General features: G+C 37.9%; 3 protein-coding genes across 3 annotated transcripts; all 3 read left to right on the forward strand.

Moving 5' to 3' along the window:
- The first annotated feature begins 702 nt into the window (after positions 1 to 702).
- Positions 703 to 3,880, forward strand: LOC139037063 (phosphatidylinositol-3,5-bisphosphate 3-phosphatase MTMR2-like). Its single transcript, XM_070472934.1, is given in 2 exon segments — positions 703 to 2,516; positions 2,518 to 3,880. Coding segments are annotated over 2 exon segments (1,716 nt in total). The 5' UTR covers positions 703 to 926; the 3' UTR covers positions 2,644 to 3,880.
- A 10,806-nt stretch (positions 3,881 to 14,686) lies between these two features.
- Positions 14,687 to 15,619, forward strand: LOC110151094 (olfactory receptor 4P4-like). Its single transcript, XM_020914340.2, has one exon. The coding sequence runs from the start codon at positions 14,687 to 14,689 to the stop codon at positions 15,617 to 15,619; it is 933 nt and encodes a 310-aa protein (XP_020769999.2).
- A 7,905-nt stretch (positions 15,620 to 23,524) lies between these two features.
- LOC110151093 (olfactory receptor 4P4-like) lies at positions 23,525 to 24,463 on the forward strand. Its single transcript, XM_020914339.2, has one exon. It carries the CDS (start codon positions 23,525 to 23,527, stop codon positions 24,461 to 24,463), a length of 939 nt encoding a protein of 312 aa, XP_020769998.2.
- The last annotated feature ends 2,619 nt before the right edge of the window (positions 24,464 to 27,082 follow it).

The raw sequence follows: 27,082 nt of genomic DNA on the forward strand, positions 1-27,082 counted from the left end.
TTAATGAGAGTTAACACTTCATTTCAATTAATTGTATAAGAAGCTAATACACAAAAATGTGGTTAATAATATGTACAGATATTAGTAAAAATATTAAAATCCTTAAAGAAACAAATACAATTAATATACATGGTTTCTGTGAATCCACATTTCCACGTCTCCCAGATTCAACCAACTGCAATTATGTAGTACTGTATTTAATACTGAAAATGTGTGTATAAGTGGACCCGTTCAGTTCAAACCTGTGTTGTTAACTGTATTATATCTTCTGCTAGCCCGTTGACTTCTTGAGGTTAGGACAGGGACAGTTATTCACCTCAACTGTAAAGCAGGCACTCTTAAATAATGAATGTTTTATGGCATCTTCTATGATCTACCCCACCAAGTTGGTTCTCAATAAGATTGAATAAATCAGCGGGGTGGCGGCGTGCAAGGCGCGCGAGGGCGGGCGGCGCCCCCAGCTCCCGGCAGCGCCCGCGCGGTGCAGGCTGGGGGAACATGGCCGCTTCCGGTCTCCCTGCCGGGCCGGCGCGGGCCTGAGCTCGGACCCTGCCCGTCGCACCCCGCCCTCAGCTCCTCCCGCCGGGCAGCCGCGGCGGTCGCCGCAGGCTTTTCCTCCCGCTGCCCCCGTGCCGTGCCACGGAGAAGAGCTGGAGTTGCGAGAGCCTTGGCTCCCAGCCAGCAGTAGCACGGCCGCCCAGCGTGGACTCCCTGTCCAGTTAATGTGTTAAGAGCCATTGACAATTGAAAATCATCAGAAGTGAAGATAAAACATCTCAAAAATTATAATTGCTTCCACTTCTCATTCAGAGAATTCAGTGCATACAAAATCAGCTTCTGTCGTCTCATCGGATTCCATATCAACTTCTGCAGAGAACTTTTCTCCTGATTTGAGGGTCCTGAGGGAGTCTAACAAATTAGCAGAAATGGAAGAACCACCCTTGCTTCCAGAAGAAAATATTAAAGACATGGCCAAAGATGTAACTTATATATGTCCATTCACTGGTGCTGTACGAGGAACTCTGACTGTTACGAATTACAGGTTATATTTCAAAAGCATGGAACGGGATCCCCCATTTGTTTTAGATGCTTCTCTTGGTGTTATAAGCAGAGTAGAAAAAATTGGTGGTGCTTCTAGTCGTGGTGAAAATTCTTATGGACTGGAAACTGTGTGCAAGGATATTCGGAATTTACGATTTGCCCATAAACCTGAGGGGCGAACAAGAAGATCAATATTTGAAAATCTAATGAAATACGCATTTCCTGTCTCTAATAACCTGTCTCTTTTTGCTTTTGAGTAGAAAGAAGTATTCCCTGAAAATGGGTGGAAGCTATATGACTCTCTTTTAGAGTATAGAAGGCAGGGAATTCCGAATGAAAGCTGGAGAATAACAAAGATAAATGAACGCTATGAGCTCTGTGATACCTACCCTGCCCTCTTGGTTGTTCCGGCAAATATCCCTGATGAAGAATTGAAGAGAGTGGCTTCCTTCAGATCGCGGGGCCGTATCCCAGTTTTGTCATGGATTCATCCTGAAAGTCAAGCCACAATCACTCGATGTAGCCAGCCCATGGTAGGGGTGAGTGGGAAGCGAAGCAAAGAAGATGAAAAATACCTTCAAGCCATTATGGACTCCAATGCCCAATCTCATAAAATCTTTATATTCGACGCCCGGCCAAGTGTTAATGCAGTTGCCAATAAGGCAAAAGGTGGAGGTTATGAAAGTGAAGATGCCTATCAAAATGCAGAACTAGTTTTCCTAGATATCCACAATATCCATGTTATGAGAGAATCTTTACGAAAACTTAAGGAAATTGTGTACCCCAACATTGAGGAGACCCACTGGTTGTCTAACTTGGAATCTACTCACTGGCTGGAGCATATTAAGCTTATTCTCGCAGGGGCTCTCAGGATTGCTGACAGGGTGGAGTCAGGAAAGACGTCTGTGGTGGTGCACTGCAGTGACGGCTGGGACCGCACGGCCCAGCTGACCTCCCTGGCCATGCTTATGCTGGACGGATACTACCGCACCATCCGAGGCTTTGAGGTCCTCGTGGAGAAAGAGTGGCTGAGCTTCGGACATCGATTTCAGCTTAGAGTTGGCCATGGAGATAAGAACCATGCAGATGCAGACAGATCACCTGTTTTTCTTCAGTTTATTGACTGTGTCTGGCAGATGACAAGACAGTTTCCTACAGCTTTTGAATTCAAAGAATATTTTCTCATTACCATTTTGGACCACCTATATAGCTGTTTATTTGGAACATTCCTCTGTAACAGTGAACAGCAGAGAGGCAAAGAGAATCTCCCCAGGAGGACTGTGTCGCTGTGGTCTTACATAAATAGCCAGCTGGAGGACTTCACTAATCCCCTCTACGGGAGCTCTTCCAATCATGTCCTTTACCCAGTGGCCAGCATGCGCCACCTAGAGCTCTGGGTGGGATATTACGTAAGGTGGAACCTCCGGATGAAGCCCCAGGAGCCCATTCACAACAGATACAAAGAACTTCTCGCTAAAACGGGCAGAGCTTCAGAAGAAGGTAGAGGAGCTCCAGAGAGAGATTTCCAACCGATCAACCTCATCGTCAGAGAGGGCTGGCTCTCCGGCACAGTGCGGCACGCCTGTGCAGACGGTCGTGTGAGAGGCGCTCCATGGGGCGGCGGCGCCGTGAACTCTGCTGACAGTGGCAGCTTCGTGAGGAGGAGGGCTTCCGAACAGAGAACCCATCTGTGAGAGAACTTCAGTCACTTTATTTATTTCAGATCTCTCTAGGATGAGTTCAGGACTGTAGCAGTGCAGATGGTTTAAGGGAAATAACCTCACGTGTAATTACATGATTACAACACTAATCTTCTAAGTCGCCCAAAGAATATTAAAATGCTTGAATCCTGGCTCCACAGTGGGAACAAGTTTCTGATTTTCAAAGGAAAATACTGTTTCAGAAGTCTTGGTGTCTGCTAAAATCAAAACACAAAGCACTTGAGAACAGCACTTCTTGACGGAAGAGCGCTCACTGCACAGAAGGTGGAGCATCAGTCTTCAAACCAGTCCCCACATTCCTTGGACTTGGACATACTGGGCCCCGTGTAGATAAATCAAGAGGGGTTGATGCTCCTTTCTCAACATCATGGGTTTTTCTTTTTTGTAGTAAGTAATTTACTTTTACCATTCAAAGCCTGTGTTCTTCATATGTAATAGGGTATGTGATATCGAGGATACTACGATGTAGTAGTAGTTGAAAATTATTGCCGTCATTATTTATGTGCTTAATTTAAGATATATTAGGTAGCTATTCCAAAACGATGCCTTACAGTTGTGCTTAGGAGGAGACTGCAGAGGAGAGAGTGGCAGCCGTCGAGGATTTCAGAGTTCCACATCCTTCAGATCAGTTACTGGAAACATCATGAAACGTATTTTAAAAACTCATTATCTGCCCTTCTTTATCTTATTTACTTTTTTGTATGGGTTTGAAGACAGAAGTTAATGGGTGAGTTTTGAGGTTCTACTTAAAAGTTTAGGAGGATTGACATTTTTATGAAGTTTGTATAAAGAGCATATGATGAGAAGTACTGTGCTCAAATTTTACATGAAATATTTTACTGCTACTTTCCTTTGCAAATTCTGTAATTCCACCAAATGATTAAGTCTACCAAAGAACTTATTGCATGTAAAGATGTATTACAGTCTCCATGCCAGTAAGGGAAATCCTGCCTCACTTTTTGCCTGCTACAGTAAGAGTCTAGCGCTGGTATAAACAGTCGACTCCCTGCTGTCTATTTTACTCTGTATAAGAGCCATATGTTATGTACTGTAACACAAAGGAGCTTCTTGTCCCTTGGGTCTTTAATTAAAAGAAAATTTCAGCTGAAAAAAAAAAAGATTGAATAAATCATTGTAATAGTCTTATATGACACAATTTACTATTTGTTTTCATAACTCTGTAAGGTTGTGAATAAGAATTGATAAAATTTTTCTTAGCTTTAAAAGCAGGCTTGCTATAAATGAAGAGGAATTATAACAAAGTAATGGCAAAGTAATGTCTCTGCTTTTCAATATGCGGTCAAGGTTGGTCATAAGTTTTCCTCCAAGGTGTAAGCGTCTTTTAATTTCATGGCTGCAATCACCATCTGCAGTGAGTTTGGAGCTGAAAAAAATAAAGTCTGACACTGTTTCCACTGTTTCTCCATCTACTTGCCATGAAGTGATGGGACAGGTGCCATAATCTTAGTTTTCTGAATGTTGAGTTTTAACCCAACATTTTCGCTCTCCTTTTTCTCTTTCAACAAGAGGCTCTTTAGTTCTTTTTTGATTTCTGCCATAAGGGTGGTTTGTCATCTGCATATCTGAGGTTATTGATATTTCTCCTGGCAATCTTGATTCCAGCTTGTGCTTCATTCAGCCCAGCGTTCCTCATGATGTACTCTGCATATAAGTTAAATAAGCAGGGTGACAATATACAGCCTTGACATACTCCTTTCTTTATTTGGAAGACTCTGCTGTTCCATGTCCAGTTCTAACTGTTGCTTCCTGACCTGCATACAGATTTCTCAAGAGGCAAGTTAGGTGGACTGGTATTCCCATCTCTCAAAATTTTCCACATTTTGTGGTCATCCACACAGTCAAACGCTTTGACATAGTCATTAAAGCAGAAATAGATGTTTTTCTGGAACTCTCGTGCTTTTTCGATGATTCAAAGGATGATCTCTGGTTCTTCTGCTTTTTCTAAAACCAGTTTGATCATCTGGAAGTTCACAGTTCAGATACCGTTGAAGCCTGGCTTGGAGAATTTTGAGCATTGCTTTACTAGCATGTGAGATGAGTGCAATTGTGTGGTAGTTTGAGCATTCTTTGGGATTGCCTTTCTTTGGGATTGGAATGAAAACTGAGCTTTTCCAGTCCTGTGGCCACTGCTATTTTCCAAATTTGCTGGCATATTGAGTGTAGCACTTTAACAGCATCATCTTTCAGGATTTGAAAGAACTCAACTGGAATTCCATCACCTCCACTAGCTTTGTTCCTAGTGATGCTTCCTAAGGCCCACTTGACTTCACATTCCAGGATGTCTGGCTCTAGGTGAGTGATCACACCACTGTGATTATCTGGGTCATGAAGATCCTTTTTGTACAGTTCTTCTGTGTATTCTTGTCACCTGTTCTTAATATCATCTGCTTCTGTTAGGTCCCTGCCTCTTCTGTCCTTTATTGAGCCCATCTTTACATGAAATATTCCCTTGGTATCTCTAATTTTCTTGAAGAGATCTCATTCCCATTCTATTGTTTTCCTCTATTTCTTTGCATTGGTCACTGAGGAAGGCTTTCTTATCTCTCCTTGCTATTCTTTGGAAATCTGCATTCATATGGATATATCTTTCCTACTCTCCTTTGCGTTTTGCTTCTCTTCTTTTCACAGCTATTTGTAAGGCCTCCTCAGACAGCCCTTTTGCTTTTTTGCATTTCTTTTTCTTGGGGATGGTCTTGATCCCTGTCTCCTGTACAATGTCACAAACCTCCACCTATAGTTCAACAGGCACTCGTCTATCAGATCTAATCCCGTGAATCTGTCACTTCCAGTGTATAATCATAAGGGATTTGATTTAGGTCATACCTTGAATGGTGTAGTGGTTTGTCCTACTTTCTTCAATATAAGCCTGAATTTGGCAATAAGGTGTTCATGATCTGAGCTATTAGGGAAACCCACTTTTCATCAGGGGGGACCGGAATGCAAAAGTTGAAATTCAAGATATACCTGGAGTAATAGGCTAATTTGGCCTTGGAGTACAAAATCTTTGGGTTTCAAAACCTAAAAGATGATGCTGTGGAAGTGCTGCACTCAACATGCCAGCAATTTGGAAAACTCCCCAGTAACCACAGGACTGGAAAAGGTCAGTTTTCATTCAAATCACAAAGAAAGGCAATGCAATAGAATGCTCAAACTCCCACACAGTTACAAGGCAATGGCAACCCACTCCAGTACTCTTGCCTGGAAAATTCCATGGACGGAGGAGGCTGGTGGGCTGTAGTCCATGGGGTCACAAAGAGTTGGACACGACTGAGCGGCTTCACTTTCACTTTCACACACTAGCAAAGTAATGTTCAAAATTCTCCAAGTCAGGCTTCCACAGTACATCAACCATGAACTTCCAGATGTTCAAGCTCGATTTAGAAAGGACAGAAGAGCCAAGGATCTAATTCCCAGCATCTGTTGGATCATAGAAAAAGCAAGAGAATTCTGGAAAAACGTCTATTTCTGCTTTATTGATTACACCAAAGCCTTTGACTGTGTAGATCACAACAAACTGTAGAAAATTCTTCAAGAGATGGAACTACTAGACAATGTTATCTGCCTCCAGAGAAATCTGTATGCAGGTCAAGAAGCAAGAGTTAGAATGGGATATGGAACAGACTGGTTCCAAATTGGAAAAGGAGTATGTTAAGGCTGTATACTGTCTCCCTGCTTATTTAACTTATCTGCAGAGTACATCATGAGAAATGGTGGGCTGTATAAAGCATAGGCTGGAATCAAGATTGCCAGGAGAAATATCAATAACCTCAGATATGAAGATGACACCACCCTTATGGCAGAAAGCAAAAAAGAACTAAAGAGTCTCTTGATGAATGTGAAAGAAGGGAGTGAAAAAACTGGCTTAGGACAACACTCTGAACACTAAGCTCATGGTATCTGGTCCCATCACTTCATGGCAAATAGATGGGGAAACAGTGGAAACAGTGAAAGACCTTAATTTTTTGGGCTTTAAAATCACTGCAGATGGTGACTCAGCCATGAAATTTAAAGATGTTTGCTCCTTGAAAGAAAAGCTGTGACCAACCTAGACAGCATATTGAAAAGCAGAGACATTACTTTGCTGACAAAGGTCCATCTAGTCAAATTTATGGTTTTTCCAGTGGTCATGTATGGATGTGAGAGTTGGACTACAAAGAAAACTGAGCACCTAAGAATTGATGCTTTTAAACTGTGATGTTGGAGAAGACTCTTGAGAGACCCTTGGACTGCAAGGAGATCCAACCAGTCCATCCTAAAGGAAATCAGTCCTGAATATTCTTTGGAAGGGCTGATGCTGAAACTGAAACTGCAATAATTTGGCCACCTGATGCAAAGAACTGACTTATTGGAAAAAACTCTGATATTGGAAAATATTGAGGGCAGGAGGAGAAGGGGATGACAGAGGATGAGGTGATTGGATGGCAGCACCGACTCAAAGGACATGAATTTGAGTAAGCTCCAGGGTTTGGTGATGGACAGGGTGGTCTAGCGTGCTGCAGTCCATGGTGTCGCAGAGTCAGACATGACTGAGCTACTGAAGTGAACTGAACTTAAGATTAAATTGCAAGGTTGGAAAAAGGGATAGGGGACCTGCTTGGTGGTCCAGTGGTTAGGAAACCACCTTTAGCGCAGGGGACATGGGTTCAGTCCCTAGTTGGGAGCTAAGATCCCACATGTGGAGGAGCAACTGAGACCCCACACTGCATTGAAGCATCTAGGTAGAGTAATGAGAGATCCCTGTGCCACAGCTAAGACCTGATACAGCCAAATTCACTAATTAATTTAAAAAAAAAAGGAGAAACAAACATTGTGTGATTCCATTTACATGAAAGATAAGAAGCAGGTTCCTAGAGGCAGAGTATATTACAGGATATCAGAGGGATAGGAGGCTGAGGAGTTATTATTAATGGGTGCAAAGTTTCTTGTGGAGTGAAGAAAATGTTTTGGAAATATGTAGCGGTGGCACAATATTTTAAATGTAATTAATGCCACTGTTTTTCACTTAAAGTTGTTGAAGTTTCATTTTTTAAAATGTTAATACATTTGAGGAATATGGTCTCTGGAGCCTGAATAAAATGCTGTCAAAGAGCAAATAGTCTCAAAATGTTACTGAGAAATAAGACAGACATGAACAATCACAAAAAGTCTTGGTATTATCTTCCGTTGCAGGGATGAGGTATATAAGGGAGATGCTTGGGTGACTTGTTGACAGCAAAATCAACAGAGAAGGACATTGAGAAATAAAGAATAGATTGTGGTAACTTTTTGAAGAGGTTTTATTATTAATAGACTTTAGGAGATGCATGCTGGAATAGCCAGCATCCTCCACAAACTGTAAATTGAGGCAGCATCAATGCTTTCCTTTACCTGCAACTCAGAGTTTCCTTTTCTTTCCTCGCCTCTTCTTTCTGAGGTGTGGGTATTATGAGCTTTCTTTCCGGGTCATTAGGGTTTTGCTCACAATTGTCACCAAATTAAAATAGAAGCTGATTTGTGCTTCGTTTCCATATACACATAGGGAAAATATGGCTTGGTCGATATAATTATTTTTAGGTCTTTGAATAATGTTCCAAAAGTTCAGCTTCACTTTGGTCAAAGTATCCCAAAGGGAATTTCCAAACTCACAGAGATACTGCAATAAGTGTCTGCAAGTTAAATATCTCCCAAGTAAAGTTTTTTAGAAATCAGATAGGAACCTTGTGTTGTCTTTGTTTTTGTGTTCACCATAGAATATAATAAAAGTGTTATTTAAAAAGAAATAAAGAATAGTTGCCAACATAAATGCTGATGGTGCCCCATTTTATTTTCTTAAATATTAAAATAAAACTGGGAAAAGCCTTTTGAATTTGCTGAAGAAAAAAGCTGGACACCTTACCTTAGAGAGCAGTAAGTTCTATTTTCAGATTTCTTCAAAATTATTTGTATAATGAGACATATTACTACATAGTCATAAAATTTACTGGTTAACTTAAGGTATGTTACTGTGAAATACTACATGTACCTTAGATTTAAGTCAAATATCTGGTGAGTTGGACAAGAGTTAACTTTTCTTTAATCAACCCACAGTTAATTACTATTGCTTGATCAGTATGTTTTTAGAATTTATTATTTAAATATAATTTAATGATCATTTGCCCTCTGGCTAATGTTTGTAAGAAAACTTTAGCCACATTTACATACAGTCAATATTTGAAACTATTGCTCTATCTACCTTGTAACATAGAGCATCTCTTTCATGGTTATATATTTTTTATACAACTCATGTGTGATAACTTACCCTTCCTATGTCAGATGCATAAAGTAATAAGCGATAACAGTAATAAACATTTTTTCATAGCCTGGGGAATATTAAAGGGAAACAAGTAAAGTAGAAAGTCGGTGACTTATATTTCAGTTAAGGACACAGAAAATCTGTTAAGGAAAACCTCAAGAAGCACTGCTGCTGCTAAGTCACGTCAGTCGTGTCCAACTCTGTGCGACCCCATAGACAGCAGCCCACCAGATTCCCCCGTCCCTGGGATTCTCCAGGCAAGAACACTGGAGTGGGTTGCCATTTCCTTCTGCAGTGCATAAAAGTGAAAAGTGAAAGTGAAGTCGCTCAGTAGTGTCCAACTCTTTGCGACCCCATGGACTGTAGCCCACCAGGCCCCTCCGTCCATGGGATTTCCCAGGCAAGAGTACTGGAGTGCACAGAGTATGTTAAATCACTCTGCTCTTACTTTCTATTAATTTCCTGAATGTGTCATATTTGTAGCTTGAGTTTCTCATTCCTATATTAACACCACTTATTCTATTACATTTCAACCAAGACAGACCTATTTCAACCTATTTATTAAAATAGGAAGTTAATGAAGTTGATCTGAATAATTATTCAGAATAAATGAAAGAGTGGTGAATAGAGCATGGTCAGATTTAGTTCTGTACATTTTGGAAACCACCCAGGCTGGAGACATCCAGGGTTTTAGGGCAAGTTACTGAGTTTGAATATATAAGACTACTCTTAAGGGTCTAGCCTCTACAATAAGTCAAGGGAGTGAAAAATGGAGAAAGGTTACAGGGATGGGTTTATGTGAACTTCAAATGATTTTTGCTAATAGACAGAATGAATACTAGGAGAAATTAGAAGAACAATCCTAAGGTGATCTTTCCGAGTCTCTATTTTTCTGAAGTAAATATGATTATAATGTGCTTTTATGTCTCAAAACAATTATATTGATAATGACATAATTAAAATTAAGTTTCATTTCATTCTATCAAACAATGAAATAAAATTATTTCTTTGACAAATACATACTGAACACTTAGAGTGAGGATATAATGAGAAAACTAATATAATTAATAATTTAATTGATGATGAGACAAAGTGCACTACAATTGATTAAATGAGGAATGTATTGTATAATCTAATACATCAAATCCTTCATAATTCATCATTTCATTACCCAGTCACAATCTTATTGCAGGAGAAGTAGGTAACTAACTTACTGAATGAGAATTTCAGTGAAGTCTCCTAGGTGATTTTAGTCTTTCTTCCACCTAGTACAACTTTTGGCACATAGTAATTGATAACTAATTAATAATGAGTTTTGTTTTCCTTTCTTTACAGGTTAAACAAGTAAGGTGGCTCAGAGTTTACATAATCTGTTCCAAAGTTAAGCATTCACAATTCAACATAGATCTGAATGGCATGAATTTTATTTCATTTTTAATTTTGTTCATTTCAGGGAGAAAATGAGGCACTGGCCCTAACTCTCACCAAGATAAGATTTGTTTTAGAGAGATAAGCTAAAGCATTTAATAGTATCTGACAATAATCAGATAAAAATATGAAGCAAGGAAGGTAGTTCTAAGAACCATAAGACTTAGAATATTTGGGCAACCATGGCATGGTGGGCTGTAGTTAATGAAATCTACCTGGAAGTAGTTGGAGTTTAATACACTGTGATAGTGTTGAACAAATATAGATTTGGAACTGCTAGTCCAGCTTCGCTACTTCATGGAATCATTAGAGATTTCAGAGAATACGTAAGTATGAACCATAGATGATATAGATTTCCATGTACCTGGGTTGGATAAAAGGAACTTAAAATAGCAGTCTCTAAAGGATCCAAATTAAAGGAGAGCTCAAGGAGTTGTGCTTCTTTCTGAGACCGGATCAGTTAACCTTATAAGAGGTGAGAGAGACGATAACCTGGAGAGGAGTTGTAAATTTACTCTGATTTGCTTGGAAAACAATAATCTCAACACCCAGCTGCTGACTCCTCAAAATTTATGTCAGAACCATGGACAGAAAGTTCAGGTCCAGCAGAGATCCTTAAAGATATAGTTTAACTCCCATGGCTCACTGATGCCTAAACTGAAATACAAAGCAGGGATGTGGCATACTCAAGTCAACAAGTTAGAAAATAGTACAACGAGATGAAGGAGACAATAGTTTGCTTCATTTTAAAGAATATCTTCTGTTAAGATGATATAATACTTATTTTTTAAATGTGAAAATGCTGTGATACTTTTAGACATGAGTCATACTTTTTTATTTCTATAGAAATAATTGAAAATAGGGGAAATGCTTTCAAGTTGTTCAGGAACACAGGCTATAGTTTTTGAGTCAGGCATTATACAGTTTTTATATTTTAAAAAGTAAATTAGTTTTTAGGAATTTTTCACCTATTTCTCTCTCTTCCTAATAGAGTAGATTGAGTGCATTTACATGATTGCTATTTTAAAAATAATTTTCAATTTTGCCTGAAATATTCAAACATTGGTAAGACAAAATAACCTGCATTTAAAAAGTGTTTGTTTATTTTCTTGATAATTCATAATCATTTCATTGATTTTCCACTTTTAGTGCAAACACACTTATCAAAATGGCATTTATATTGTCTTTTTCAAATATAATTTGGTCTGTTATCTGATAAAGAGTCTCACAGAGGCAGAGTTTTAGACAAATAGTAAGCAGAAAAAAGGCTGAGAAAATGTAAGTTAACTGATCATGCAGCAAGTCAAGTATTATATAAAGAATAATCTGTGATTGAATATTTAACTTGCAGTGTTTCCCACCAAATCAGAAGAAGAATGAAATTTAGGGGAGAAATCAGAATAGAAAATTACATGCTTTGAAATCATTGGGAATGATTAAAAGCCTAAAGCATAATTGTTACTGCTGGTGGAAGGAGATGGCTTATCTGACCACTACAAACACCCCCTCTTCACCATTCAGTATGACACCTATTTAAATGTCATCTTGTGGGCATTGATGGTAACTCTCATACACTGGATAGATTTGCAGTTTTCCTCTTCCAAACCCCACTTTATGTACACAGATTTGAATGGCAATTTCTCTGAAAACAAAAAAGAAGGAGAGGAGCATTACAGATTTGAAAATAAACTGTGAATATATTGGCTCTGAAGTTTGGAGTAAATGAAATAAAATATTTTAAATACTAAGGTCCTGTGTTTTATATAGTTGAGGTAGAGAATTTTGGTGTGATTTAGTGTGATGATTAATTCTCAGTAGTTTCCCCTAGTCTATGCTTCTTGAACTTCTGCCAATAGAAAGCTTTTGGTTTGTTCAAAGGTGTGATGGTTATAAACACATTATTAGCACTTACATTACTTTATAGCAGTGGCTAGGAGGAGAGGAGGTAAAAATAACAGAAATTCAAGAGAGAAAAGCCAGCCTGAGATACTAAGACGTGTGATTTAGGAACAGAAAGAAACAAACATTTTCAAGATGACTGATTATTAGGAAGAGTTGAAGAGTTTGAGTACATCAATTAGCAAGAAGCAAATTTATGCAAATGAATAAGACCCTGTGTGAAACCGAAACTCAAGTGAAACCTACTATTATCCTAAAATGCCTTCAGTTCCATTCAGTCACTGTGTCGTGTCTGACTCTTTGAGACCCCATGAATTGCAACACGCCAGGCCTCCCTGTCCATCACCTACTCCCAGAGTTTACTCAAACCAATGTCCATTGAGTCGATAATGCCATCCAACCATCTCATCCTCTGTTGTCCCCTTGTCCTCTGGCCCTCAATCTTTCCCAGCGTCAGGGTCTTTTCAAATGAGTCAGCTCTCTGCATCAGGTGGCCAAAGGATTGGAGTTTCAGCTTCAAAATCAGTCTTTCCAATGAACACCCAGGACTGATCTCCTTTAGGATGGACTGGTTGGATCTCCTTGCTGTCCAAGGGACTCTCAAAAGTCTTCTTCAACACCACAGTTCAAAAGCATCAATTCTTCTGCACTCAGCTTTCTTTATAGTCCAACTCTCACATCCACACATGACTACTGGAAAAACCATAGCTTTGAATAGGGAGAATTTTGTTGGCAAAGCAATGTCTTTGCTTTTTAATATGCTGTCTAGGTTGGTCATAACTTTCCTGTCAAGGAGTAAGCATCTTTAAATTTCATGGCTACAGTCACCATCTGCAGTGATTTTGGAGCCCAGAAAAATAAAGTCAGCTACTGTTTCCACTATTTCCCCATCTATTTCCCATGAAGTGATGCTGCCGGATGTCATGATCTTAGTTTTCTGAATGTTGAGTTTTAAGCCAACTTTTTCACTCTCCTCTTTCACTTTCATCAAGAGGCTATTGAGTTCTTCTTCACTTCCTGCCATAAGGGTGGTGTCATCTGCATATCTGAGGTTATTGATATTTCTCCAGGCAATCTTAATTCCAACTTGTGCTTCCTCCAGCCCAGCGTTTCTCATGATGTATTCTGCATATAAGTTAAATAAGCAGGGTGACAATATACAGCCTTGATGTACTCCTTTTCCTATTTAGACCCAGTCTGTTGTTCCATGTCCAGTTCTAACTCTTGCTTCCTGACCTGGATACAGGTTTCTCAAGAGTCAGGTCAGCTGGTCTGGTATTCCCATCTCTTTCAGAATTTTCCACAGTTTATTGTGATCCCCACAGTCAAAGGCTTTGGCATAGTCAATAAAGCAGAAATAGATGTTTTTCTGGAACTCTCTTGCTTTTCTGATGATCCAGCGGATGTTGGCAATTTGATCTCTGATTCCTCTGCCTTTTCTAAAACCAGCTTGAACGTCTGGAAGTTCACGGTTCATGTATTGCTGAAGCCTGGCCTGGAGAATTTTAAGTATTACTTCACTAGCATGTGAGATGACTGCAATTGTGCGGTAGTTTGAGCATTCTTTGCCTTACTGAATGTCTAAAACAAATATTTTTAAAGTCTGAGATGATACCTTTTGAAAAAATAAGGTAATTATACTTCGCTTGTTATCCTTTTCTTTGACTATAAAATATCATATCCTATATGTAAATTAGGCACACTTATAAATTAGTCATATTTGTAAATTAGGCACAACAGATATATAACTGATTTTGGCCATGTGTATATATATACCTCATGATTCCAAATTGGTTGATTTTTTTTTTTTCTATTTATCACATTTCCACCTAGGACAGATGGAAGGAAATTTTTCACATATAACATTATCCACATATAAGTGTGTTTGTATTTTCTGTCAAAGTTTCATTTCTATGTCTATTTCCTCAATAACAAGTGATGAAAATAGGAAACGGATGACTGCTTTTTCTCTACAGTACCATTTCTTAAATTCTACCAGGGCATAATATCCAGTTATGTTTGCTGATACATGCTAATAGAATGGTTGCGTAAATATGCTACATTCTACAGTGTTAGTTTTTAAATCAGGTATCAGAGTTGTTTATCAGGAATTAACATTTTCCAGAAAGGGAAAAAAGAATGCAAGGAAAGCCTTTCAAAGTAAAAATCAAATCTTTTTCTTCAAGTTTTGAAAGCTTTCCGTGATAAAATGCGCATGACAAGGAACAATATACATCATCGTATTTACATATTTATAAAGATTGATAACTATTTAATTTCAGGAGGCTACAAACTGCTCTGAGTCATGGAAAATAGGAATAACATTACAGAATTTATTCTCCTAGGACTTTCTCAGAAGAAGGAAATTGAAATTCTCTGTTTTTTACTGTTCTTACTTTGTTACACTGCAATTCTGATTGGAAACCTACTTGTCATGATCTCTATCACCTCCAGTCAACTTAGGAAGCAGCCCATGTATTTCTTTCTGAGTTACCTCTCCCTCTCAGACCTTTGTTACACCTCCACTGTGACCCCCAAGTTGATCACTGACTTGCTGGCAGCAAAGAAGACCATTTCCTACAACGGCTGCATGACCCAGCTCTTCACCATGCACTTCTTTGGGGGCATCGAGGTCTTCCTCCTCGCGGGGATGGCCTATGACCGCTATGTGGCCATCTGCAAGCCTCTGCGCTACACTCTGATCATGACCAGACAGAAGTGCGTTGCCGTGATCGCTGCTGCCTGCGCTGGGGGGTTCCTGCATTCCTTTGGTCAGTTTCTCCTGGCCATCTTTTTACCCTACTGTGGCCCCAACGAGATAGATCATTACTTCTGCGACGTGTATCCTCTGCTGAAACTGGCCTGCACTGACACCACCAGAATCGGTCTCCTTGTCGTCGCCAATTCGGGCCTGATGGGCCTGGTGACTTTCGTGGTCTTGTTGATATCTTACGCTGTGATCTTATACACGGTCAGGTCCTACTCTGTAGAGAATCGCCGCAAAGCTCTCTCCACCTGCAGTTCCCACATCACTGTGGTGGTCCTCTTTTTCGCTCCTTTATTCTTCATTTACATTCGCCCAGCAACTACTTTACCAGAAGACAAAGTGTTCGCTCTTTTTTATACCATCATTGTTCCCATGCTTAATCCTCTAATCTACACGCTGAGAAACTCGGAGATGAAGAATGCCATGAAGAAACTCCGGGGCCACATCGCAGTAAGAGAGGAAATGAACTAAAAGATACCTCTGATTTCCCCCTCTGAACTTGTTGAATATATGAATTTTCTACAATGAAGACCTTAAAATGTATAATGCTTGCCTTATATGCTTTTTTGTTTCATTTTGTTTTAGCAATATATAGGTTTAAGTATGAGCAAAAGCTTACAACTCCCTGGATTTATCCAGATTCTCTGATGTGCTCTTTTCTAGTTTTCTTGTTTTCTTATTTATAGCTCCTCTTCCCCTCTGATCTTTTGGCTGTGTAATCAATTTAGATATTTAGCAGTAGACTATCAAAGGTATCATGTAATACAAATCCACACTGAGAACCCATAGAACCCGTTCTTTGTATGTGACTTTATTCAATACAGACAATTCCGGGTAGCAATGATTTAGAAGATAATTCCAACATTTTACTTGCATCATTTAAAGAATATTCTAAAAGACCAAATTTTGGACTTGCAACTATATTTCTTAAAAATATAGCTTTCTACTCGGATAATTTTGTAGCCAGTGGCGATCTGGAGCTTCTCATATGTCCAACACCAGTACTCTTACCTAAGCCCCACATCAATCTCTTTTCTTTTGTTCAAAGGAACTGTCTCTCCCAACTCTGTCCGTGTAGATGTGAGCTGCAACTCTGGCTAATTCTAGCACCTGATAGTGTATACTTGTTATGGGCATGTGTTCTGGACCCAGAATTGCTTACTAACTCCGAGGACTGGGAGATATGCTCAACAAATTATCCATCAAGTGATAATAACAGCCCAACACACAGTCTTGTGAGGATATGTGCCGGACTGAAACACTGCTTGGTCACACAGTCAGTGCTGAATACGAATGAGCTATTTTATTGCCCAGTCTCCTGTTATGCATCAGAAATGTAACCATTCTGATAATAACTTTCCTTCTGAGAAGTGAGGGTGTGAGAATGGGGCTCATGTTAATGTCATGCTCCTATTACTAGGCTCCGCTGGCGGCTCAGACAGTAAAGAATCCACCTGTGATGTGGGGGATCTGGGTTCAATCCCTGGGTTGGGAAGATCCCTTGGAGGCATGCATGACAATCTGTTCCAGTATTCTTCCCTGGAGAATCCCCATGGAGAGAGGTACCTGGCAGGCTGCAGTCCAGGGGGGTCCCAAAGAGCAGGACATGACACAGCACAGCGTGCAGTGGGCACCTGTTACTGGTGAAATTATTTTTTTCTTAGAGGGGGCAAGTGGAGAATATCACTTAAAGTCAGTGGGCACATCTTTGGCACTGTTCAAGTTAATGGCAGTTTTTCCGGTAGGAATTGAAAGTCATCCTGGAGCACCTTTGCCCAATGTCAGAAATGACTAGGAGCAAGATCAGGCCACTAGATAACTGACTAGGAATGGGTAGAATCTCAAAAGTCTTTAAACAACTTGGTGGATATGATGTACTTGCATGAGAATTTGTTTTGAAGTTGTAGAGAGAGCCATGTTAGATAAAAATGAGTTGTCAATGTTGAGGATTCTTAAAATGGGTTCATAATATAAAAAAGAAAAATAGCATAGTTCTATGACTCAGTTTAAAATGCCCAACAAATAAACCTAAAAATAGTATGTGCTAGAGATTCTTATAAAAAGATCCTAACATATTTGCTTATTGTTGTTTTAAAGCTAATTCTTGACAGCTATCTGAAAACTCCTGGGTAGGGCATGCACAGTATACATGTCAGAGAACATAACAACAGGAAAGTGAAAGATCACTTTCTGGTGTGAAATAAGCAGGGTCTTTAATAAGAAGACCAGCCAACACTCAAAGTTTCCCCCTGCTTCAGAAGCCCTATCCTCCAACCAACCAGACTTGTATTATTGAAAAATAAAACTTCAAAAATTAACACAAATGTTTCTGCTTTATTTTTATTCTTGGAATAAAAGTTGTGAATGTGTATTATTTAAAAACTTGGAGTCTGCAGCAACATGGATAGACCAAGAAATCTGAGTAAAGTAAGTCAGGCAGAGAAAAACAAATACATGCAATCACTTATATGTGGATTCTAAAAAAAAAAAAAAAGAAAAAATTACACAGATAGACTTATTTACAAAACAGGAAAAGACTCACAGACACAGAAAACAAACTTATGGTTACCAAAAGAAAAAGGGGAGGGGAGGGATAAATTGGCAATTTGGGATTAACAGATAGAGACTATCAAATATAAAATAGATAAACAACAATGATCTATTGTATATCACAGGAAGCTATACTCAATATCTTGTAATAACCTATAATGAAAAGTAATCTGAGATGGAAAATACACATACATATGAACATACATATATATGAACTGAATCTCATGACTATATACCCGAAACGAACACAATACTGTAAATAAACTATACTTTAATACGATAAACAAGCAAACACTGCATTGTCAATATCAACCATTAACCAGGGAATTATGATTTAGCTCCTTCACTTTTGCACTGTAATCTCCTCCCTTCTTAGGTTCTCAAGAGCATCAGCCATACTTCTCTCTTCAGATGGATCATTAATAGCACATATAATACCAAGAAAGCACAGTGAGATTCTTTGTCGTTTAGTGAGTGGCCTTACTAGTTCTTGCATTCAGGTTATTATCTACCTTTCATTATTTTTGGCTAAGACATTTTACAACTCAAAATAGAGACGTTGATTCACACAAAATAATATCAATATCAACAATGCCTGGACGTAGAAATTCAAATTGTGTCAGGTGAAATGCAATTAATGATAGTCCATTGGATATTTGACTATTTTGCATCAACTTATAAATTCATTTTAGCACCCCTTAGTGATGATAAATATGTGGTGAACTGTTGCCTGAACTGATGGTAACATCTTACGGGTTTCTACATTAAATATTAATAATAAATTCAATAGAATCTTTGACGTGTCCATTCATCATTTGCATAAAAATTCAATTATATTCTCTTTTAAAATATATCCTTTGACAAATGGTAAACTTTAAAGAAACTATAGAAATAGATCCATTCACAGGTACCCACTGACTGTTTAAAAAAATTCAATGGTTCATGAAAAAAATCTTAGAAGCTTTCAGACAAACAATAAAGATTAAGTAAATTTCTTAAAGGATTAATTCAGTCGTATGATTTCAACTGTTCAACAAATATAAATACTACATTTTCAGGTAAAAAATGGATGAGAAAATACAATTGTCTTATGGAATTACATAAAGTAAAATTCAAAAGGCAACTAAGGAATAAATATCTGTATAACATAAAAATGTCCAAGATTTACACTTGACTAAAACTTGTATAGATTGGAAAGAAGTGACCCACGGCTTCCTATTTGTTTATTTAAAATATACCATTTGTAATTACACATTAGCCTATTTTCGTGTTTGTTGCATTGTCTGTCTCTCTCCTTGGTCTCCAGCCTCACTGAGGACAAAGGCTGCTTTGTTCACCACTCCCAGCTCCACTGGTGGTCTATGGTAAAGAACCCACCTGCCAATGCAGGAGATGTGACTTTGATCCCAGGGTCAAGAAGCTCCCCTGGAGAAGGAAACGGAAACCCACTCCAATATTCTTGCTGGAAAATTCCATGGACAGAGGAGTCTGGCAAGCTACATTCTGTGGATTTGCAAAAGAGTGGGACATCACTTAGCTACTAAACAACAACAAATGCATTCTCCATAGTAAGTTTTGTCCAAGTCAGACCTTTTAGAATTAGGAGATAGTAAATACTTTTATACGAATAAATTTATGAGACCATTTTATTTTTGTTACAATTCTTTTTAATATATATTTTCTGCAATATACATATGGAAAATTCAATCAGAAAAAAAGCATATTTTTTTTAAAAGCATATCTTTTTAGAAAGGAGTTTGCCTTACAAAGATAAATTGGTAAATTGCCTGCACATTTGCAAGAGAGCCCATGGGGGCATGTGAGTTTCCTCCCCGCAAAAAAAAAAGCAGAGGGGTAAAGCATAGGAGTCTTTTCCGGGCATCAGCCAGAAATTATAAGCCCTAACAAGCTATTTTATCCTCCCCAGGAAAAATTAAGTCTTAAATCCTGGGTCTACTCTCTGAACTTTTAATTCTAGCTGTAGGATTCTCAATATTTCCCATGGCAGCTCACTTCAGTCTCCCTCAGCTAACTGATTCTGCCCCGTCCTGACAAACGAGCTTTATATACTCCAAGTCCAAAGTCATTATATACTCCATCTCCTCATAGTCTCCATGTCCATGTCTGATCTCAGTGATTTGGATGTTGATGCAATAGGAAAATGTAATTAAGAACTTTGGCACATTTATTTATTAGGTAGAAATTGAGAAATTGAAGCTATGATTTACATCTTTGGCGAAGTATACTGATGGGAAATTTCTCTATCTTCAGAGATATTGAGACCTTTTCTATATTCACATTTTGTCAGAATTCTCCTTAAATGCCAATTTAACATCAAGCAGAATATATCATGTATATATGTATATATGTAACTTTTCTATAGAAACAAAGGTAAAATATCAGAGAGACACATTTTTTTTTTTTAGAAATGGAAAAACTGCATGCCAAAAAAAAAATCTCAAAATTAGTTCAATTTACCAAACATATCTGTAACAGTGGAACTCACGAGTTCTCTTCTAAGATTTTATGCAATTAGAGATGGATTACTGCATGGAAATGATAATTTTTAATATTCTGACTTTATCTTAGGTGTGAAGCCTCAACTTATAAGAAATCTGTCTGATGAGTTAAGCACCTGGTAAGTTAAATCCAGTTCCTAGTTATAGTAGTGACTTTCTTTAAAATGAATATTTGAATCATTCTGATTGTATTTATGACCTAAGCCTTCTAACTAACCTCTGAAAAATTCCAGAAACTTTAAAATGCTATTTTTACTATTTGGGAAAAACTGGCTTCAACTGTTATGAATGGTGATTTGCATATGAGCTCTTAAAGTTATCAGTGCCATGTCTCTCAGCAGCTATCAAAATATTACTAGATTTACTTGTCTTTTCATATTTCACAAATTTATTATTATTTTATTTATTAAATTTATTATTATTATTATTATTAGCTCTTTGGATTCCATTATGGAAAAATGTTTAATATGAAGAAGAATGCACTGGCCCAGCAGATAAGTGGACAGTATTGCAGTGAAGGAACAGAAGATATATTAGAAAAAAATAAAATCAAAACACCAGTATGCTTCTAAGATTATGCAGAAGCAAAAATGTATGATGAAATTTTCAAACAAGCTCCTTGAATGGATGGTATTTAAGTGGTAGGTTTCTTTTTCCTAAGTTTAGTTGAGATGAGGAAAAACTATCAAAGGGGAACATAAACATGTCTAATTTGGATAAGGTTAATTAATTCAAAAGAAAGAAAACAAAGTATTAACTGGCTGAAATAAGCAGTAAATTTATCTTCAGAAATGTGGGGAAGTCAGCTCAACCTAGACCAAAGAGAAAGATTTTGCTTAATGATACGATGTTTCCGCAAAGTGAGCAACCCCAGCCTTCAGATAAGAAAGAGCAGATGGTTTATGGCAGGGAAACTCTGCTATGTCTTATCCATATTTATCCCATGTTACAATATTACATATTTTAAATAAGCTATTCAAAACATATAGTAAGAATAATACAATATATCCATTGATATGACAAATATAATGTCAATGACAACGAATATTTACTAAATGTTTTATCTTAATATATACCAGTTTCTGTCCTAAGCTGTTATAAAAGTGACCTTATCACATCTTTACAGCAGATCTCAGAGTTAATTACAGTATTATTCATTTTATAGGTAAAGAAGCTGAGGTTATATATTTTATCTGTGATTATGCTCCAAGTCAATTTTGGAGCCAGTATCTCATACTATGTAGGTCCAGAACTCATAACCTTAATTACTAGAATCTACTACCACTTGAATAGTATGAGGATCTCCTAAATTTATGACAGTACGGGGTTCCAAGAGGAAGGAGGGGAAACTAACATGTTTTTGAGCATCAAGTTCTGTATATGTAAGCTTATTTACATTCCACAGTAATCCTGTAAATTAGGCACTGCATGCTTATTTCAAGGAAGAAGGAAAAAGTATTTAAGGAGGTGAAGACTCTTGCATTTGAGTATCAAAACTGTGTGTTGAACATGACTGTATCTCTGAAGTGTCTGGTATTAATATTAATAATATTTCCTATCTTGTTCAGGGAAGGAGAGTACAAGATACAATTCCTAAGATGGTGTACTTACATTTTCTCTGGGCTTTGATCTAATAGTTAGTAATCATGTGTGTGTTATTTGCTCAGTTGTATCTGACTCTTTGTGACCCCAAGGACTGTAGCCTACCAGGCTCCTCTGTCCGTGGAATTCACCAGGCAAAAATATTTATTGACATGTATAGCCATTCCCTTCTCCAGGAGATCTTCCCACCCCAGGGGTTGAACCCTGGTCTGCTTCATGGCAAGCAGACTTGTACCATCACCAGGGCAGCCCTTAGTAATTGTTGAGGACGGCCAGTAATCATTAAATACACAGTACTCTCCAGATGCTGCTCAAGAACTTTCATATGCGGAAACTGATTGCTCAAAAATCACCATATAAAGAGATTATCTTTACCTTGATTTTTACAAAGAAGTAAACTGAGGCACAGGAATTGTAATGAAATTGCCACTGTATTTGTTACTTTTCATAGTCTCAGTGTATCAAGCAGAGAAGGGAAGGCAGGAGAGAGGTAAACAGATGTGTTCCTTAAATTAATGGAAAATCAGAAATCACACAATATTGGAAACTGGGGAGATCTTCAGAGATTATCTAATCGCTTTTATTTTATGAATGGGAACCTGGGATCCTAGGGAATGAACAATTAAGCAACAGAATGGGAGGGAAAACTAGGTATTTTGCCTGCTTATGCAGTGTATTTACCAGATGATTACCTGAATACAGGTGTAACTGCTTCTATTTTAGAGAACTGAAGAGATTCTTTTATACAGTCATGCAGATTGTGTGGGTGAATTCTCTAGGAAATTAAGGGAAGAAGTGCTACATCTTGTTTATTGTATTGTGTTTGCAGGAACTATTTTGGAATTAGAGGAGCCCATTTCTCAGTGTATTATTTCCAAACTAGGCAACTATAATTACAGTCTGACAAGACATAACTCAAATAACTTCTGAATGTTAATTTATTTTGAAAGAGGATATAATCTTGCAAGAGAAATATAGACAAATAGGAAAAGCAGAGTTATAGATATATTAACCTAGAGATGCTACAAATTAAATTTAAGAAATATGGAAGTTTCATGGAGTATTTCACATGAAGGAATTATTTCTTCTTAAAAGTCAAAAAGGATTATGAGTCCACTCATAAAAATGATTTGTTCTTCATTTTTATCATGAATTACCTGACTAAAGGAAGATTGATTATTTCTTGTACTATTCCTTCAAAATTATAGCACATTGTTCACTTTCCAGTTTTTTTATTTAATTGATATTTATTTAACATTGACTCTGCACCAAGCACTGTAAAGGCCACCCACACACCCTACACCAATTTTGTGATTTCATTAGAAACCACCTAATCAAGCAAATTCTGTAGTTGCCTCTATTTTGCATCCTAAATTGGCACATTATATGTCATCCTACTTCACACTATTATCTCTTTTTTTATTCTTGACAAATGTAATTCCTTGCTTCCTCACAAAATAATTTAAATTATATAAAAACTGGAACTTTGTCTAATTTATCACTATATTCTTAGCTCTTAGAAGAATATTAGTACTAGATATTCAAAAGAGTTGTATTAAACGAAAATGATTTCAGTGGGTCTCAAAATAACTTGTCTTTAAAAGGCATTGGTGCCATTTTAAGTAGATATTAGGTTTCCATTTTCTCACCAATGATTAGTTTCATTGCTTTCATCATTTCAGATAACTTTCTTGACCATCAGATGATGGAAGATAGAAATAATGTTACTGAATTTATTCTCTTGGGACTTTCTACAGACAAGAAAGTCCGGATCCTCTGCTTTTTATTTTTCTTATTCTGTTACCTGGCTATTTGGTTGGGGAACTTGATCATCATGATTTCTATTTCATGCAGTCAGCTAATCACCCAGCCCATGTACTTCTTCCTTAACTGCCTTGCACTCTCAGATCTCTTCTACACCTCCACTGTGACACCCAAACTCATGACTGACTTACTGCTGGATAAAAAGGTCATTTCCTATAAAAACTGCATGACACAGCTTTTCACCACCCATTTCTTTGGGGGGATTGAGGTCTTCATCCTTACAGGAATGGCCTATGACCGCTATGTGGCCATCTGCAAACCTCTCCACTACACCATCATCATGAACAGGCAAAGACGTCACTCAATTCTCATAGCATCAGGTGCAGGGGGACTTCTTCATTCTCTTGGTCTATTTCTTCTTGCAATTGTTTTACCTTTCTGTGGCCCTAATGAAATAGATCACTATTTCTGTGATGTATATCCTTTGCTGAAACTAGCCTGCACTGATACACACAAAATTGGCTTTTTTGTCATTGCCAATTCTGGATTGATGGGACTGGTGATCTTTGTGGTTTTGATGGCCTCCTACATTTTGATTTTGTATAATGTGCGCACATATTCTGCAGAAAGCCGCCATAAAGCACTTTCCACCTGTAGTTCCCACATCACAGTCGTGATCCTCTTTTTCATACCTGTCATCTTTGTTTACATTAGACCTGCCACAACATTACCAGAAGATAAAGTGTTTACACTCTTCTATACAATTATTGTCCCCATGCTCAACCCACTTATCTACACACTTAGAAACATGGAGATGAAAAATTCCATAAGAAGAGTTTGGTGCAATAAAAGGTTCTGGGAAGGAAGGCTAATGATTTGAAGGTCATTCATCTTTGACGCCAGTGACTGTCTTCTCATCACTTCCTCTGTTACTGATTCTTTCCTGCTAATGGGAAAATCAGTCAGAATGTGTAAAAGCCAAGTCTTCTAAAACAGCTTGTCTTCAGTGGTTTGTGCTTTTATTTTCCTTTCAATGCATTTTCCTTGATTTCACTTTTCACTAATAATCCTCTTTGTTAAAAAAAGAAAAGAAAAGAAAACTTTTTGCAGAGTAAAAACACACTGAAAAATCTGGAGGGAGAGTGATCCTATCTATTGAAGGCTAAACCTGGGGGAGACCTAGCTCTCAAAACACTTGGCCTCAAGGTATAAAAGGTAATATTATGTTAGGGTAAAACACAGTTAAAGAATTCGCCTGCTAATGCAGGAGACACAGGTTCGATCCTTGGGCCAGGAAGCCCCTGGAGAAGGAAATGGCTACCCACTCCAGTGCTTTTGCCTGGGAAATCCATGGAGAGAGGAGCCTGGTGGGCTACAGCCCGTGGGGATGCAAAACAGCTGGACAAGACTCAGCGACTAAACAGCAACAAAAAGGCAGTTACAGGAAAATGGGAGCAATCACATACTGCAAACCCCTCTCGGAACTGTAGACCTAGCCTCGTGTCCTACAACTCCAGGTTTCTTTCAATCAAATACCTAGAGAGTTTTTTGTGCATTTGTGAACCACTATTATTTCACTTAAGTGAAGAGAATATATAGATCTAAGTAGAACATAGTGTGAATTCCAGTCTTATAGTCTACATGGCATGTTCCTCTGAAAAGCAAGTCACTGTGTGATCTGTTTGTGACGTGACATTGTAAGTATTGGGGAAAATATATGAGTTTATACACACACAAACTCATGCTATTTTAAATGGGTTTGACATTAAATATATATGATCAAAGAATAAATAAACCACAACTGACTACAAAAAAGAAGAAAATATAAATCCCTTAGTTCCTCAGAATAGATGATCTATCTCAAAGTAAAAGATTTTCACTTACTATCTAAATTCAAGTGTAGAATAATCCTAAAATAATACTTGACAAGACATAGATCAGATTCAGTTATATGAATATATATGTGTGTGTGTGTGTGTGTGTGTGTGTGTGTGTGTGTGTGTGTGTATGTATATTCTACTGCTGTGCTTAGGCGTATCTGACTCTGTGACCACATGGACTGTAGCTCACCAGGCTTCTCTGTCCATGGGGATTCTCCAGGCACAAGTATCAGAGTGCATTGCCATGTTCTCCTCCAGGGGATCTTCCCAACCCAGGAACTGAACCCAGGTCTCCCACATTGCAGGCAGATTCTTTACCGACTGAGCCGTCAGGGAAGCCCAAGAATACTGGAGTGGGTAGCCTATCCCTTCTCCAGGGAATCTGCCTGACCCAGGATTCAACCGGGGGTCTCCTGCATTGCAGGTGGATTCTTTACCAGCTGAGCTACCAGGGAAGTCTGATGTGTGTGTGTGTGTGTGTGTGTCTGTGTGTGTGTGTGTGTGTAAGTGTGTGTGTATATATATATATATATATATATATATATATATATAGAGAGAGAGAGAGAGAGAGAGAGTAGAGAGAGAAAAATGTAATTTTTGAGCAATTATCTAATTATCTGATGGAATTTATGGAGTTAAGACTATCCTTGAAGAAGTAAGATTCATTTACCCAACTATCAGTTTTGCTTAAAACTAAATCAGGTGTTCTTCAGTTTTATCTAGTCTGATAATCCCATTCCACTCTATTTTCTGCTTTTTCTACTATAAATGCATGCTACAGTCCATGGGGTCACAAATAGTTGGACACGACTGAGTAACTGAACTGAAATGAACTACTGCATATGTCATTTTTGAGGGTGAAACCTTTGATCTCTGCCTTTACGATGACTTCCTCCTTGCTAAAAAGCTTTAAATAAAACTTTGAGTGTTGCCATCAATTTTATGGTTTTTGTTTCCCTTACCTGACTACTTAGGGGGCTTCCCAGGTGGTACTAGTGGTAAAGAACCCACCTGCCAATGCAGGAGACATAAGAGACATGAGTTCAGTCCCTGAGTCTGGAAGATCCCCTGGAGGAGGTCGTAGCAACCCCCTCCATTATTCCTGCCTGGATAATCTCATGGACAGAGGAGCCTGGCAGGCTATAGTCCACAAGGTCACAAAAAGACACTACTGAAGCAACTTAGCACACACACACACAAACCTGACTACTTAACTGTCTTAACTGGACTTTGCCATTTGATGCTTAGAAACAATTTTATCTGCTGAGTTTCAATTTACACCTCTGTAAAATAACATAAATAATTAGATCAATATTTCAGAACTAGAGTTTATAGAGCTTTATAAGAAAAAAATTATAACATATATCTTATGAAGATTGAAATCATATTTTATTATAATGTTACTTAAACATGCATGAACATAAGCCATAGAAATCTTCTACTTATATTTCTAATATAATGAAAAAGTAAAAATAAAATATTTATTATAAAATTCTTGTTTCACAGAAATTAAATTACAGAAATTATTAGAATTGTATTCTAATATTATTATTAGAAATAAGATATATATTTCTAATATGACATTAGAAATAAGAACAATAGCAAAACAATTTTGAGCA

The sequence above is a fragment of the Odocoileus virginianus genome, chromosome 10 (assembly GCF_023699985.2).
Source record: "Odocoileus virginianus isolate 20LAN1187 ecotype Illinois chromosome 10, Ovbor_1.2, whole genome shotgun sequence".
Lineage (NCBI taxonomy): Eukaryota > Metazoa > Chordata > Mammalia > Artiodactyla > Cervidae > Odocoileus > Odocoileus virginianus.